The 18229-nt window shown below is 34.7% G+C and overlaps 1 protein-coding gene across 4 annotated transcripts in view; it reads right to left on the bottom strand.

Moving 5' to 3' along the window:
- Nucleotides 1-4568: 4568 nt before the first annotated feature.
- Nucleotides 4569-18229, bottom strand: part of LOC116167354 — a 79819-nt gene continuing 66158 nt past the window's right edge. For 3 of the 4 annotated variants that reach the window (XM_031482701.1, XM_031482702.1, XM_031482703.1), the window contains 2 exons: nt 18034-18226; nt 4569-4898 (listed from right to left, as the gene is read on the bottom strand). In XM_031482701.1, coding sequence (XP_031338561.1) covers nt 18069-18226 — 158 coding nt within the window. In that variant the 3' untranslated portion in view covers nt 4569-4898; nt 18034-18068. The remainder of the gene's footprint in view (nt 4899-18033; nt 18227-18229) is intronic. The other variant, XM_031482704.1, reaches the window with a different exon arrangement.

Here is an 18229-nt window from a genome sequence, read left to right as displayed (position 1 = left end):
CAAGGTTAATGCCGCCAATAGCAGTCCATTGGGTGCTCCACTTTGACCGAAGAAATGAGATAATTTGAAGTACGCACGAATGTACTTTCTACACTTTACTTTGCACATTAATTATACGCAGGTATCGAACGCATACGTTATGGTGAGTATGAATTGACGCATTACTGCCGTTTTATTTCACATTCTCGAAGTTTCCTTCTTCCCAGAACATAGAAAGCGGTCGTATACGGTATTATATAAGTTGCATTAATGGTCATGTAGTATCGACAATTTTGTTTTAATTAATTCGATCAACAATTGATTATTATAGTAAATTCGCACATTGGAACACCTCTTCCCTAATAAATCACTGTGTGGTGAAACAATATGCAAATATTTCTATATTTTTAATGCGACATTTATACCTTTACCGCAAAACCATTAAAACAATTTGTACTCTTGTACTCTATGCACGATAATTATGATACAAACAATACGCCAATTATATAAGAGCAAGCATCAAAAGTATATTTAGCACGTTACACTTTCTCTTGTTGTTTTTAAGATACCGTTCCACTTTGCTTTCAATGTTTATAAGTAAGATATACAAGATTAGATGTTACTTTACGTAACTGAGTAGATACCTTTTATTACTTACGTAAATAATACCTAGAGTGAAAACAAAACTCATCTTAAATATTATTACACCATCTACAAAACAATGGCAAATAATTGTGTGTAATTCGAGCGCAAATTGATTGTCGATTTCAAGGGATTGCCGCGCTCCGACTGTCCCTTCCAATCGACTATCATTTTGCGCTCTTAATACACAACAGCTATATTTGAAATCGGCAATCAATTTGCGCTCGAATTACACACAAGATTTTTTCTACAATCGAGCAGTTCATATATTTCCAAAAATTTTCACTCAGACGTCATTTACTGGTTGTCATTGGACACTTTGAGCCTAGCTCTGAACAATGCAATTTGATTTATAGTTTATAATTGGGAGAGCGAGCGGTTTTTTATTTTGTCGCTTGTAGGTAAGCGACAAAGTGGCATTCCTCGAAAAAGATGATGTTTGCGTTGTCAAATACGAGTGCAAATGCCTACTTTGGATATCGATTGTAGAAAAATAGCTATTTCGTTTTAGTGATTAATTTCAGCTCGATTTTATTGCACAACACGTGTACCCATATGAGCATAAAACTTCGGTAAGGAGAATTCTTCAGTCGTAATCCTCTGTGGTTATCCACTAGAGGTGCAGCAGTTGCATTTCCTGATAGAAATTGGGCACTTTGTATAGGTAACTTGCAATTCTGGTTCTGATGCAGCTTTCCATAATTCCTAGATACATTTTAAATTGTTTCCGCATACTTACATTTAAGTATGAATAAAATGTTTGAAATTATTCCCTTTCGATACCTACCCTAATTTTTAGTACACACAGGAACTTCATTTTTTGCAATTGTCTACAGGATGACATTATGATGATTCAACTAAGTCGTACTAAGTTTTCTTATACGCGGGTAATGGACATTGACTTTTAAACATCCATAAATGGCTCAAGAATAAACTTGTACGTTCCTTTCAGAAAACTTGTATTCGCCTTATTCAGCTTAGAGGGAATGTTTCTAAACTAAACCTTAATTCACTAGATCAATGGCCAATTGGTGGAAATTGATAAATCAGGAAACAATTGACGTATTTCATCATGGGCATCAGAACTACAAAGAATGAATTCATTTCGAGGATTAATAAAGTTTCTGGGGTGGATTTAGTGTTCTCAAAAAAATTTTTGGGATTTTTTGCAAAGCCTATAATTTTAAATAGGTTAGTTATTGTGTTGAAATTATATTATTTAACCGTCCATTAATTAAACTGTTGTAAATTGTTAAGCTAAGGAAAAATAATACTATTTTTGCAGTTACCAACACAACTTCCCCACTTATTAAGATCTTGATCACTTTAAATAAGTTCTCCTCAGTGAATGATATCGACTTTTTTCACGATCCCCTAAATGCAATAATAAATCAAATTAGATCTTAAGTACTAATATTTGTTCACAGCCCCAGTGCCATGTAATTGGAATTTTTATTCTGTATGGTGTCTGGTTAAACCCTGGGTTAAACAAATAAATAAGTAAGTAAATAAATAAAAAAGTGTGCATATCCCCGTAAGATGATTGGTTGGGCACCCTCTAATTTACTGACTCATTGGTGTGGAAAGTATTTATAAAATAAACAAAAATGTCGAATTCAATTGCGTACTTGTCTTACCTTTAGCACCTACCGGAAAATAATATGCGATTGTGTTATGTTTAAAATCTATTTCGAAATTAATTAACCTAAAAACTTTTATTAGTCGTTGCCGACAAAATAGACTAGAAAGTGGGCCTATCATATGTTTGGTAGTAATGACTTAACGCAAAATTACCATTACGCATTCGAAAAATCTCTTGAATATTGAAGTTACTTAATGACCGTGTATTGTATAAGATTAATTCGAAGGCGAGTTTGTAGCTACATTTTGCGTAAGTTACTTGCAAAAAATTCAATCACTTGCAAATCATCTTTTGAATTTAAACGTTTAGGATACTCTTACGTATTTTCAACAAAACCTGTTGCTAGGTCGGAATGTTATCTGACGGGAGATTTTGTAACCACCTCAAGTTACTTGGGACTGTAGACAAATCAGCAGCAAATGGGAGAAATGAGGACCTTGTGTAGTCAAAGATTCGATATATCGCATGATTTTTGATAGGAAATCCCTTTTTAGCTAACTAGCGCGAGTTAGGTGGCTATTGTGATCACCGTTTTTGGATATATTAAAATTTCATCAAATGTCGACGTTTTAGATCATTTTAATCATATAAAGAATAACGTTTTTTTCCATCTGCGTGTATGTGCGTACGTTCGTACGTGCGTACGTTGGGCGAAGTAACGGCTCGACGTATTTTGTTCAAATCTTGGATATGTATATTAGGCATACTGAAACGAACAATAACGAGCCGGATATTTGAAAAAAACATTTTGGAGCGCCGCAACGGTATCGAACTTTTTTTTCTTTATTTTTCTGCGTACAACCTATAAAAATTGTGCCAGGTTTTATTACAAAAAAAAACAGAAAAAAAAATGTCAAAGTTAAAAATCTAAAAAAAATGTTTTGCCAAAACAGTTACTATTATGATTTCGTAAAAATTGTGAATGCACATTAGGCATTATAAAGGATGTAAAACTGTCAAAAACTATTTTTAATATCTAAGATTTTAACCTCTACTTATATAATTTTCCGTTTTTCAAAACCGTAGAAATCCACAAAATAAAAAATTACATTTTTATAAATTAGTGATGCTTTGGAATCTTTTAACAAACTACAAGCAAGCGCGTCGCATTAATTTATCGTTGTTTGACGTCCAACGATTTTCATGTTTAATTCTGTTTCAACTAACCGACCGACGCAAGAAAAAGCGTCTATGGATGGATTAATGAAATGCTGCATCTGCATCAGATACTATTTGTTTATCATCTTCCGGAACCACAGTATATAATCGAAAAAAAAGAAATTGATTTGAGGAAGAATAAATTGTTCTTAAACTTATGTTCGGATTTTCCGCTACAGCAGCCAAAATGTATTGTTGTTTTCCTGATGGTTTTGACGGGCATTTTGAACGTTATTGCACTGCTCGGAATCGGCCGATTGAGGTACTTCACACTAAATAAAGACGTTACTTGGCGGACATAAAACAACTAACATTTCCTCTTTCTCTTCATTTAAATACATAATAAACAATTTTATAATTATCTAATTTATAAACAAGTATACATTTAATATACCTACATCAAAGACAAATAATGAAATGTTATCGCTGTTTTTTTAGGTAATACCGTATCTGATTTATTCTAAAATTAACCTTTTCATTTTGTCGATTTCTACGGTTTTGAAAAACGGAAAATTATGAGTAATTGTATGAACCCTGGTATGAACAGATGCAGTATTTTTTCTCTGAAAAGAACATATTTAGACTTTTTATAAAGAAATACCATTGAAATCCCTATGCTGCGTCGCGTAGGAACCACCCCGTATATAACATTGAATAAAAACCTCTTTATCTAATGGTAACCATCGTGGGCGTTTTACTGAGCTCCCCTCCAAACAAAAAGCCCCCTGTCGCCACTGTGAACCATTTACGTCCTTAATTTTAAAAGTCCCCTACATTTATACAGAAAACTCCCCAAATATATACCCTGATTATGAAGTAATTACATTACAAGCAGTTCATTAAATTCTCCTCGAGTTACGTGCCCTAGAGAGCTTATTACTGTAAGGAGCCTTGAACGACCTTGCTTTCAGCGTTTGTGTTTTCAGGCACAAATGTTTGATCTTCCTATCGTGTGGTTATGCTTGTAGTTACGCCACCAGCAGTCTTACGAAAAAAATTTTGTCCTTTACTATGGGTACTTCTCTTTTCAGGACAAAAAAACTATTTCTTTGTACAATATTACTACCTTTTCCATTATAGCTATTTTATGTGTTCATCTCATTGAAAATTTGTGTCGATTTCCACAAGGTTTTTATTATTAAAATAGGGTAATTTGACAATTTTTTGTATGACTACATAATTCAAGTTTACAATAGCATCTCCATTTCTTTAATTACCTAATAATAAATAAATATCTGTTTTCACTGATAAAACATTGATATATATAATCTAACTGTACAATATTTACACAAATATGAAGCACACAGTACATATGATGTTCTGTTAGATAAATTGTTAGTGGCCACGTACAAATGGTAAGGGAACAATGTGCGGAATTACGGGATCTTCTAAATGCTCTTCTTTGTCGTCCTGTCATCTATCCGGATCTTCCATCACAAGTGCGTGTGCATGGGTTAATGCCGTCCATAACGGCGATCTAGAAGCAAACGTAAAATTAATTTATAATTTAGCATTATCTGGTTTTGATTTGATGTTTGTATACAATGCGATCAAAAATGAGTCTGTAGTAAAATGTATGTAATTCCAGTATTATACGCCACAAAATTAAATATTTTAAATGTGTGTACGCCACTGCGCGTATGAACGTCCGCCATATTGAGGACTTAATAGGATTCTAGCTAATAATACATAAGTTCCTTCCTTAGTCTTTTTCAATTCAATTATTTAATTCAATTATTATCCATCTCTTGTTTTGGGCCCTCAACAGGCATGCGTCCAATTACAGAGTGACCCCCATAATGCTATTTAGAGGTGCCTCTGAAGAAGGTCTTATTTATTTCAATGACTTCAATATGCCAAGACCCATATGAAATTTGGGACTTATTTACAAAGGAAAGTTTGTTTATCAAACACACATATAGATAGTTCTAATTTCAGTTAGTATGCGGCTATATTATTTCTACCAGTTTTAACAGCTTCACTATAATCTTTCTCTTAAAGTTACTTGAAAAAGTGTGGATTTTCAAACATGAATTAAGATAACGTATGTAAGTAAAGTTTTTTTTGTTTTGCCGGCTTGCTTGCTTTTTTATCTTCTTTGTAAAATTTTGAAATGCATATTTACTTATGACACGGTTTGGTTTTGCTTTGTGCGCACTCATCTCACAGAAGGCCACACTCCCAAGGTCATGACTGTGGGATTTCCCAAGGTGTTGGTCTTGGATTCTGGACCAAGGTCATGCCACACTCAAAGCCATGACCTAGGTCCAGAATCCAAGACCTACACCTTGGGAAATCCCACAGTCATGACCTTGGGAAATCCCTGGGCAATGGCCTTGGGAAATTCCAGGGTCACGACCTTCGGTAAATCCCAATGTCATTCTCTTATGACGTAATCGTAATCGGAAATTCCAAGGTCCAGATCTTATGTCTGAGTGGCCTGAGCCTGGGTGACCCAGGGCATGACCTTGTGCCGTAGCCGAGGAAAACCCAAGGATTGCCTGGTAAAACAATTTTCTCTACATTAGATATTTTTAAAGGGTATTTACAAATTCCGATAGTACCTGAGGACGTCCCAAAAACACGCCGCACAGACGTTGCAACGTTTTATGGACGATATCTTTACACAATTCTAATTTTGTTTCACATACATTGACGATATTTTAATTGCATCGGAAAACGAGAACATCTAAAGCATTTAGAGTTGAATATGAAGATTTCTAGTCATGGTGAACTTTTATAGAAGATTCATCCCAAATTCTGCTATGATCAAAAATCCCCCTCAATAATAATTATGTTGAAACGGCAAAATTTTAAAGGAAAGCCTTTGATAACTTAAAGAAGGCGTTGGGTAATGCTACCCTATTAACCCATCCAATACCTGGCACACCTTTACGTGTAATGGTTGATGCTTCTGATTTTGCTGTTGGATCTGTTTTGAAACCAAAGGTATAGTCAGAATGAAAACATTTTTCAACGAAAACATTAACTTCCGCGCAAAAGAGTCACAGGACATGTGCAGGTGATGATTATTCAAAATTGCTAGAAGAACACAATTCGGATGCAGAATTTAATCGGATTTGAGTAATGATAAAGATGATAAAGATTTAAAGCAAATTCCGATCGAAAATGCTCAGGGAAGCTGTTTATATTGCGATGTTTCAGGTAAACAAATAAAACTGTATTTAACTCCCTCATTTCGTAGACAGACCTTCAATTTTTTTCAGTGATCCAGGAATTAGGGCAACACAAAAAAATTCAAAGTTTGTATGACCTGGAATGCAGAAAGATAATATATCGAGATGGACAAAAGCATGTGTTCCATGCCAAAGAAATAAAGTCACTAGATTAGACGTACAGTGTCACCACTAGAAGAATACCTAGTTCCACAATTTTGATTTGAAGGAAAGCCGAGAGGAAAGCAGTTTGAATCAGATCTTATTTCGGGAATTATCAAAATATTTAGGATTCAAACATCTAAGAACTACATCATCCTTCAGCAACAAATGGATTGGTCGAGCGGTTTCATCGTCAAACGAAAGCTGGCATTCGTTGCTATGAAGATGAGGACTGGGTCAAAACATTAATTTTGTTAGGTCTACGCAGTGCTTTAAAAATGGATATAGGGACATCACTTCGGCCGAATTAGTTTACGGCACAAATCTTCTGTTACCTGCAGAATTTTTAGAGACAAGCACGCGAAATAAGGAAAAATACCACAATATTCGTTTATAGTATAGTTACGTGAGAAAATCTCGGAGAAAATATACTTGATTCGATCCGTTCCCACCACGGTGGTATCCGTGGTTCCCACTAACACATCAATCGAAAAATCTTTCTACATAAAGATATATGATAAAGGCCGATTATACTGCCTTACGGTAATCGTATCTGGGTAGAAGGAAAGATTGATTTATGGCTGAACTGCTACCTTCTGAAGCCTACTCTGGAAATAGGACTTAATCCAGTTGTAAGCGACATCTTGTAATCTGTATTTAAATAAATTCAGTAATAAAATATTCCTGTCTACCAGATCGTAGGCCTTCGAAAGATCTAGGAATAGACCAAGAGCCATTCGTGATTCTCGAAGGATTGATCTTAAGCGATCTTTGGGGAAATTACGCGTTCAGTGCTTCCTAAATTATGTAAAAGCGGTCTCGATGTGTCAAAAGCAACCCTTTGAGGCTCCCTAGGAGGAATGGTATTATATTTTTATTTTCTTTTGGTATATTTTGCATAACTACAAGTTCTTACTGCAGCTACTGAATAAAATATTTAAAAAAAATGTGGTAGTTCCCAGATCACAAACTTTAAACTCATTCTGCATAAAATTAACTTATCCATGGTCATTACGTAGCTGAATTCAGCCGTTTCCTTTTTAAAGCATGGGCATAAAACTACACTACACTCCACCTTCAAAAGGGTGACGGTAATGCTAAATGGGTATTTTATGCCTATAGGCATTGTTATTTCTTATTATGCAAACCAAAGCGTAAATAATGCAGTAATTAAATTTCCGATTTCGGGCTCTTAAAATATCTTGTGAACTAACTTTTAGCAGAAGGAACATTAAATTACGTCCAAAACGCTAATCTCCTTTCTTGAAAATTGTAATTAAATTTTATCTTTATTAAATTAGGGGATAGAACATTAATTTCCAGGCTTAGAAGGATTTTGTTTTATGACGCGATTTAAATATCTTGATAGTTTTAGAAAAATGAATGGGTAGATGCGTGGGCTGCTAATCCCAAATAAGTGGATGCGTTATCCTTAATTAAATTAATCTGATTTGTGTTTAGGGGTTAAAATTTAATTATTTCGATCGCGTTATAATAGAGAAGCAAGCCGTGAAAATGCACATCTAACGGTAAAGTCTGTATTATCTCTAAATGTATTGGGAAATTAATATTGATATGTTTATATACCGGGTAATCCAGAATAACTACAGACAGTTTAAATTTGCCGCTTAAAATTGTTAGTATTTTGCAAACATGGTTTTAACTTCTTAATAGTAGATCTCTTCCATTGGCGGCGTTGCTTTACGTGTATTTGTATTTTCTTGTCTTTTTAAAGGTCTTTGCAAGTGCAAGATTTTGTTGAAGTGATCCATGTTCATTGATAATTAAGCAGTAAATAGTGAGTTTACATATGCAGTGATTTGCTGGCGCCACTACTATCTCCAGTTGAACTTTCACGCTAGCAAAGTTTACACATATAATGACATTTTATTTTGTCTAGCCAGTCTCATTTCTTAAGTGCAACGTGTTGTGGCTGTATAAGGAGCTCCTATTTAATTCCAATGTATATGCGTTTCCTATGGAACGTATTTTAGCTTTTACATCGGAATCACGGAAACCGTTGATATTTACTTTACTTGCAATGGTTTCATATACATCTTCTCGTAAATTCCTGTCTTTATGTCAATGGGAATGTGCGTCCCGCAAACAAAGGCATGTTCATAATATTCCAAGAACTGAACAATTTGTGCCGAAGTCCACTTTTTGCTCAGTGTCAAAGAACTGGTCAAATAAACACAAATGTAGTCTTGTCAACTAATACTGATGCTACTACTCGCGTGCAAAGAACAAGTTTACATTAGCAAATAGTAGTGGCGCCAGCCGAATACTGACGCATAGAAAGTTAGAACCCTCCAACTTTTTTGGTCTATGCGTGCATGGTTCACTGACAGTACTGCCACAACTTGCACGCCAGTAAAGGTTTACATTTGCATTTTTATTTTACTGTCGCTTTGGCACAGATGAAAGGCACTTCGTAACAACTTTGGGTATCCATTTTTCCTTCTCTAACTCGAAATGGGGTGCAATGATAATCCACGTTTAAGAACTTAAAACCTTCCCCATAAAATTCAATTTATTCAATAAATTTGATGTTGAAAAATAAGGCTAAGGCGTGATGTTTCGGCTAAGAAGCCATCATCAAGCCCTAAAAGTTCGGCTTTAACAAATTTGATAAGAACCAATCTTAAAACTACCGATAACGGTACAAAGTCTATGAAATAAACAAATGAAACGGAATATGAACCCTGACGGGGAACACTCCAACCGCGCAAGCTAAAAGCCGCCTTCCTGAAGGGAAGACTAACCGAAATATTAAATTAAGGAACAATCCATCAAGTTTTATCTAAAATTTAAAAGTAACTTCTTAAACGTGGATTAACTTCGTAACAATACAAACGACTCGTTTAGTAGTCATTAAAGAATACCTGAACCTCGATTTTGTGTTGGAACTCAATAATTCTTTAAGACCACGAGTTTGTCCTTCGATGCCCTGATCGAGTTTATTGACAATTTGACCACGATTTGTTCAGATTATTTTATTCAGTTGATGAGCTTGTTACGTTCACTTTGGCCAAACGCGACAAAATTACCTTACACGGTAAGCTCAAGCAAAGTAGAGGTGGGTCGGGGTGAATATGTGGGGTTCTTATATACAAGCACAAATAAGCCAAAAAAAGAAACAATAAAAGTAATCCGGATAGGCGCCACTTAGTATTCAATAAATGTTAAGAGAGAGATGAGAAATACTTACTAAAAGGATAAACAAGGCGGACTAAGAGATCCTTGTTCTCGTCTTGCTACACTAAAAGGAATGCAACACTTATAGGGAAAGAAATATATTCAATATTTGATGTCACTAATGATGGTGGTTTAATGCAATCCAAAATTCAACGTTTCCACTTAGAAATATCGTTTTGAACAGCACAATCGGATAGATTATCAGGAAGCAATGAGTAAATCCAAAGTAACAAGTAAAGAGGTAGAAGCAGCCTAAAAATGGTTATTCAAAGTAACAATAAGACAATGCGTAATTGATAACATACCGTAAACGGCCTTAAACTTGTAAGATAGATCCGCGAAAATGTGTCAGCGAAATTAGTCTTTAGAAAGGGGAACTTTTTGTTGTAAGTCAGAATGTGCAGAATTTCCAAAACAAATCAGTATACCGGAACTGTCACCAACTTAAAACTATTTTAGATGAATTCCTCCTATTGGCATTAGTATGCTGCCAAAGTGTAGAGACCCAGCGTTTGTCGTGGGGGTGGGAGTGTGGCACCTTCGTATATAAAAATATAAAAGATATCCATAGTTAGGGGCATTATTCGTTCCTCTTTTATCCCCTTTTTTAGTTATTGACCGTGCTACAAGTGATCGATTTGATCGGATAAAACTTAAAGTAAGTAAATAAACAATTATGTCGTACGTACCTAATTTCAGTAAAAGAATTCTATGTGTTGTGATGGTTCAGTGTAATACCTAGTTAAATTAAGCTAATTTCAAGTGCTGTATCTGATGGTTGGTTGTGATAAGCTCCTCTTTTTATACAAGTATCCTAAATATGTTTGAACTGTATATTTACCTAAAAACGGTGTAGTGGTTTGTCTCACTTTCGAAACTATTTTTCGTAAGTAAGTTACGTATTCTAAACTTGCAACATTTCTTCGTCGGTATGGTTTAAAATATAATAATATCGGAAGTTTATTACACATTAGACGCATGTGATAATTATCTCATCATGACAGTTCAAGTGTATAACTTTGAAACTTACGTAAAAGAGATTTCAACGCATTTACGTTTGAAATAGGTAGGTATTTTCGATTGTTCGTAGAGTTCATTTACAATATAATGTTTTTTTTGTTCGTTTTGATAATTTTTTTTCTTTTGCGCGTCGTGTATCTGCCCATTTCTACAATTCCTTATGTTGGAATGTGGCTAGATTGAACTAGCGCGTCCATCTGATTGTAGATCAAGTACTTCGATTGAGGTATCATCATTAATTATATTGACAGTTACCTACACAAGTTTGTACCTTTACTAATTAACGTTTTCACTGAATATCAAGCCTAATTGCAAGCTCTGCCACTCCAATATCTCATATTACAATGTATAATTCCAAGGAAATCTTTAAACTAATAATACTGATGCTATTGAGATTAATTAGTTTAATTTAACTTATAAATATTAATTTGTATCATTATTTTTTTTTAATATTAATTTTAATGGTTAATTTGGTACCGTACCATATTATGACAAGCAGGGCCGTATAGATGTCCCAGGTCCGTATCCGTATGGATGTCGCTGCTTTCTAAAATATAAATGTGTTTAATTATAGCAGCTCCATCCATTTTTAGATACTTTATCTACGACCATTGAATTATGCGCTTACAATATGCCTCTATTTCTATACTTAATGTTAGTCATAGTTAATTGTTTTGCTGTCTGGCTGTCATGAAGTCAAACTTGAGCTAAGATTGGTTCCAAAACGTTGAATAACATATTCATAACTCAACGGTTCCAAATAGCGCGTTACTTGAAAAGCCCAGCTTCTGATAACTATCCGGACAATCATTAATCGCTATTATTAGTTTTAGTAGTTTTACGTTAGCTCATTCAATAAGAATAGGAAAGGATCGGGAAAGCGACAACGAAAAATAATGAGCCTCGTGTCCGTGGGTTCCCGCCTCCAGGTTATGAAACAAGCGAAGTATCTTCATATTTTCTTGCACGAAAAGTCCTCGACACTTCTCGAATCACTTCAGCAAAGTATTCTTCCTCTTACTGTGACATTCTATTGATGTTACGAATCACATTAAATCTTTACGATGGAGTGGAAATTTACGCACGCTGAAAACTTGACCAATATCGCCAATAAATACACAAACACAGAATAGGCAGATCTGGCTGAGAAGTAGCGGGGTTAAATGACCCATTTTTTAAAATTGGAGATTGATGACGATCCATACCTGTTAATGTGGTATATTCTTAAGTACCAAAAAGAAAATGAAACTCCAAATCTTCACCACACCTTTAATGTGGTGAGATTTGAGTTCATTTGTCTTTTGAAATATTTTATGTTTTTTTCACTTATAAATTGCACACGAAGGTTTGTAATTACCTAGGAGTAAAGGAAGGAGTAAATTTTGGGTGTTTAGGTAATGAATCTGTTGCCCTAGCACTAGAAAAGAAAAACGCCAATAATAAAAAATGCGACCACCAGAGGTGGCACATTTTTAGCGTTGACAGTTTTCGAAAGTCCCAATTGCTAAAAGGCAACAAGATTTGAATTGCAACAACCCAAATTTACTTGGTTTACAAATACAAACGCTCGAGTGGTAATTCGCAGGACAATTTAATGAACAAGAAACCACCAAAAAGTCAGTCATTATTGACAATATCAAATAATCAAATATGGGAAACGATAACGCGATAATTGGGTTCGAAAATGAATAAGTGAAAAAACCACAAGTGCATATTGTCGCTGAAAAAAGTTGCAGGTAACTTTTGCCGCTGTCAAAAGTGACAATCGCACTGGCGGCTTAATGCGATTTTTTAATACATGAGTTGAAATTGTCACAAGAATGCGTAGGTTCCTAGTTCAGCGGAGATGTTTTTTTAATTTTTTTGGAAAACCACAGTTGTACAAGAATTTTGAGGACTTTTCCGAAGGGAAAAACGCGTTTGCTATTTACGAATGGACGGTACAGGACTGACTGGCGTCTAGGTGTGACCTTGGAAGCGTAATTTTTTTTACATCCAATTTTTCAACCTTTCTGTAGTAATCCTTTTGTTTCTTGGGTGGGGGGTGGGGAATTGTAGGTAAAAGATAGACCTAGACCAAAGAGTGATGTTTAATAAGATGAATAAGGAAACGGTTTTACTAGAGCGTACTGTAACTACGTTTTACCCATACCTTATGTATTAACCTCGGTAATAACAGTAACATGGTTCAGAAAAAGTTTGCTGTGGCTAGCACAGATAGTACCCGCACACATGTGCGTTCTATCCAAGGATTTTTAGGCTCTTCCTTTTATGTCTATGAATGTGTACCAAATTAGGTTCTAATCGGTTTAGCCGGAAATGAGAGACTGTATTATAAACGACTAAGGCACTAAGGCGTTCACAATAACTGCTAATATGGTAGGAGAGTAAGTTGGTAACATTTTTGGGTAGGTATTTGAGGCACGCCGAAAACTTGTCCAATACTTCTCCAATAATACCCAAACACAGAATAGCAGAATATATTTTTAAAGATAGGAATTTTTTTGCAAAAAATGCTCTTGAGACATTTTCAAATGTTTACACCTTTAAATTTATTATTTAAAGAGCGAAAAAAAAAATAAACCAGATCATTTAGTGGGGCCCTACCCTTTGCCAGGCGTTTTCAAAGTTTGAAAAAATATTACTGGTCGCCATACGTACATCGTACATACATGAACATTACACCCGAAGAATACCAAATTTCTTGTGGTAGTCCATACAAAATTCTGCATTTCTTTCTCATTTTTTTTTCAAACCTTGTATCTGGAAAAGTAGAAGATCTGATCCCAAAAGTGTATAAGGGTTTTCTATTCCTTTTTGCCTGAAAATTAAACCTCCATTGACCATTGTCCGGTGGAGCGAATTTCGTAAAGCCTTGTATACGATTATGCATTCGCGACTTAGGGGCCGTCTAGCTTAAAAACACCGCCGCCTGCGGGAACGACAAAAGCACATCGTTGTTTACCAAGTTCATCGGTATGATTGATAAGTTTGCACGTGGTATTATGTATGTAATTATATTTACTTTCAAATTTCTAAAGTATCGGGAGCTGTCCCTCGAGATAGGTAGACGCGCTCTCCGGGAATGTGTCGACATGAAACTTTAAAGAGCAACCAGCGCTCCGTCGTGAAAAGGGTCTTCGTTGAGAATCAGAGCATTTAAAATTTGATCACAAAAAAACTCAAATAGTAAGCGGAAAAATTAGCGTGTACAAGGTAGTTGGAATTAGGATTTTTTTTAGTTTTGTGCACCAACAACAACTCGAGTTATTTCTTTGAGGATTTGAAGCAAGTTTTTAATACGGTCGAGGTAAAGCGGTTCATTATTCCGAACATTTCCATACAACGCAAGTACCAGTATCAGAGCGGGTCTCAATTAAGGGTTCTTACCTTATCACCCTAAAGCGACCCAGTTGTTAATTTTCCTTGGAGGGAGCCTTTTTTCAAAGGAAGGTTGTAAGAGTTATATCCTAAAACACCGATTCCAACGATTACTGTAAGTTACATTAACTTGTCTGTTATCTTTAATTTGCGGCGGATGTCTATTTACCGTAAATATAAAATCCTTAAAAAACTGATCTATGGAAATTAATTGCATGAAACAGATTTGTATTCCATTTAATCAATATAATTGGTCCCATACAAAGGAATTTGATTATTTTTTAATTAGTTGGGAATTTATATTTCATTTACTTAAATCATAATATTTCGTAAAAAACTTAGATAAGCAGAAAGTTAGAACTGATACGTGGCCACGAGATAGAGGTTGTATTTCCTGTATTTATAGGAAGCAAATCAGTATTTTAAATCAGAAAAAATGTAAGGGAGAATGGAATTCGATCGAATTTAGTTTGTTAATATATTCAATTATTTATTTTTGAATTCGTATTTATTCGTCTGTGGTCAAATAACAGCGACAAGTTTTGACTTTCTAATTAAAACCGAAGATAAAATGCCAGATTTGCGTAAGGTAAAAGTATTTAAATTTTCTTAGGAAGCTAGCCGTGGGTAAATTTAATTGTGATAGAAAACCAGTGCCGTAGAGGAGCAATTATATTTAGTACGAGCGAGGGATCAACCCCATTGTGTAACTAACCGCTACAATAACTGATGAATATTTATCAATCAAACAATAACATGGTTTATGACAGGGACATCGCAATATTGGGTATGTATTTACAATAAATTGATAAAATTTGCTTTACTGAAGCAACGCTTTTCATATCGACAAAAATGTTTGTAATTATCCTGTAATTTCATACTGTGGGCATGGTAAATGCTTACCTTTTATTTAAAAAGGTATAATATAGAATTTGAGTAGAACAAATCTTAAAACGATTTCGATTGAAAAAGATAATAGATTTGGCGGCATACCCTAAATTACACACGTTTGTGAAAGCTTCTATTAAATGCATTATTGCTATTTTTACGTTTTCATGCGAATTTTGCATAATGGCGGCGATATATGAACGGTGATTGGCTTAATAAATATGGCGCGATTGTAATACAATGACTTTGTCTAATTAGAAACGTTATACAATGATTCTGCTTTGTTCCGAGCAGTATACAATATTCAAGTCCTATAATGTTGAGTTACAACGACGCCATAGAATGGTTTTTAAAATCGGACAAGAAGCTGATCGTTGATAAATTTTGGAAGTTGCCAGATTCATACTATGTCCCGATATCATTTTAATTTTACATGCATAAACCAGTTGAGATGTATCTGAAACCGCTAATTAAGCAAAAATATTGAAATATATCAGAGTTAAAGCACAGTCTAGATACAAGACTGTGGTTAAAGCTTCTAAAGAGAATTGTTCACAATACATAATAAATTGCTTTGTATTAATTTTTTGTATGATGGCAACTATGTGTATCCAATGGCCATATTACATTAAAGCGCGTTGGAAAACTCTTTAATAGAACAGATGTATCGCTTAGCGTATGTGTTGTGCTGCACTAAACAACTATTCAGTTATATTATGTGTTTCAATTATCTGCAGTATAAAATTCCATCCATGTGATTGTTAACCTGTAAAAGTTGTTCACTTGTGTATGCCGCAAGAAGTAGTAGTTCAAAGATGTTGAAAAGGGCAGACAGGAGTTGACGATTGTTCCAGAAAATTGGGAAAATGATCGGGGCACGTTATTCTTTCCCAAAAGAATAGAAAACTAAATTTCAAGAATTTACTATTCTGTCTTATCTTTGAACAAAATTTTTATATAGCAGGATAATTTAATTGAAGTAATTAATATACCCACCTTTAATAAATGCTCTTGCAGGGGAGTCGCAAACGAAACATCGAATTTTCACTGTAATTTTCTTTTTGTTAACTAAGATTCCATCTTTGAGTATTTGCTTTAGTCCGTTAACAAAACTCTGCAAATAAGTATATATATATATTGGCAGGTTTCCCAATGCCACTGTATATTCCTACGACTATTGGTTTAGCTTCTGGGATTTCATGAATGTTACATAAAATTGGCCAAAATTCGCACTTTGAACTTTTATATATGGGAAGCCCGTCAATGTTCACTTTTAGGGAAATGGATTCTATATGAGAATAGTTTTCCAAACAAATTATTAAATTTGGCGTAAGACCATTGTGCCAGTAAGTTCCATTTTCAAGTGTTACCATACAGATTATCTACTTTTATGGGAGTATTTAGAAATGTCCTTGGATCCTTAGGAAGAAGGTTAGGAATAGCTTGGTTCCATATTTTAAAAAGCTCTCTTAATGCAGAATGAGTAATGTTGAATTGAAAGACGTTGCCCATATTTTAAGTTTTTCCTTTATTTTAATCTTCTGGTCAATTTCAGAAAGCGAAGGTAAGAAATTTTCCTCATCGGTATCCATCATGTATTCATTGATTTCGTTAGCACTATTAAGGTCGCATTCCTTTTCTGTACCTTGTTGGATTTCAGTTTGCGATTCAATATTACTGCAGGAGGAAGTTGTAGGTACTACCGATAAACCTTCTACTTCTAAGTTAGCCTCGGAAAGGTAACTGCAATGCTGTAGAATTCTGTGGTATTTCTTTTTGGCTAATCTTTTAAAGTGCCCACTCTTTTTAATTTTTTTCCACTTAGACACAGCCGATTCCATTTTCTAAAAGTTACTAAGATAATAGTTCCATAGAAATGTTGTGTTATATGGCAGAGTTTTCGATAACTACATTTTCATTGTAGAAGTTCTGCATAAGGGAGTAAACTGTTGTAGTTATATGCTAACTATGAAATAGTTTTGTGTATATTGTATAATGTTTTTCCTCGTGTTTTTCAGTCTACAGTTGTATTATTTAGCATAAAGACCTTCAATATAACTTCTTATACAACTTCTATTACAACTATATTATAACGCAGAAATGAAAGGTATTAGAATAGCTATACAACTGCATTATAATGTTTATACAATTCTTTTAAAATGTAGTTATAACGGATTGTATAAAACGTTAAACAACTGTTACAGAATGTGTGCATTTGCAATCATTATTTGTTCTGTAACATGAGTTGTAAGAATATCTACACAACAGCTTTAAAGAAATTCGTCTTTTTTATGACAAAACTATCGTATCATCATGCCTTAAAACAATAAACGATTCTCTAAGTAGCGCTAGACGATAGTTATGAAATAATTCCGTTCTCTTGGGGGTTCTTTATTGTTAGTTGGGTTCAAACAAAATATTGGTACAAGCCAAAGAAATGTTCTGCATTTACAGAAAGAAGATTTTTTATTTCAGCACCAGATGACAGTTTCAAAACTCATACTTGAAGTGACAACTTTAAAACACGTGTGTTTTAAAGGCCTAATTTCGCACGCATTTGAGTGTTCAAAACGGAGATAGAGATTCGGGTATAATAAAAAAGATATTCGTGCATGCAATTATCTTTTGTAAAGCCTGATTAATTACCCTTTGGACACACAAACCGTAATATAGGGAAATTGTTCATAACCTCAATCACCTATTCTATTCGCTTATGGCCCGCGGGGAATAAAATAAAATGGGATTACTTTCAAGAATTAATCGTTATTCAACAGTGGTAACATTTACCTGTCAGCGGCACAATGGATGTGCCTATTTAATTGTTAGCTGTCAGAATCCTTATCAGGTGTAACCATTTCTATAACGGTTCCCTCAGGTTCCGGATCAGATCGTTCTTCCAACACCGTATCTAGTTCTAACGATGGAAATCCTCTACTCATTGCGCGCTCCGATCGAAGCGAAACAGCTCGAGATGAACGGCCTA

The sequence above is a fragment of the Photinus pyralis genome, unplaced genomic scaffold, assembly GCF_008802855.1.
Source record: "Photinus pyralis isolate 1611_PpyrPB1 unplaced genomic scaffold, Ppyr1.3 Ppyr1.4_LG3b, whole genome shotgun sequence".
Classification (NCBI taxonomy): Eukaryota; Metazoa; Arthropoda; class Insecta; order Coleoptera; family Lampyridae; genus Photinus; species Photinus pyralis.
The sequence above is the reverse complement of the archived record's forward strand: the minus strand, read 5'-3'. Positions and strand labels throughout refer to the sequence as shown.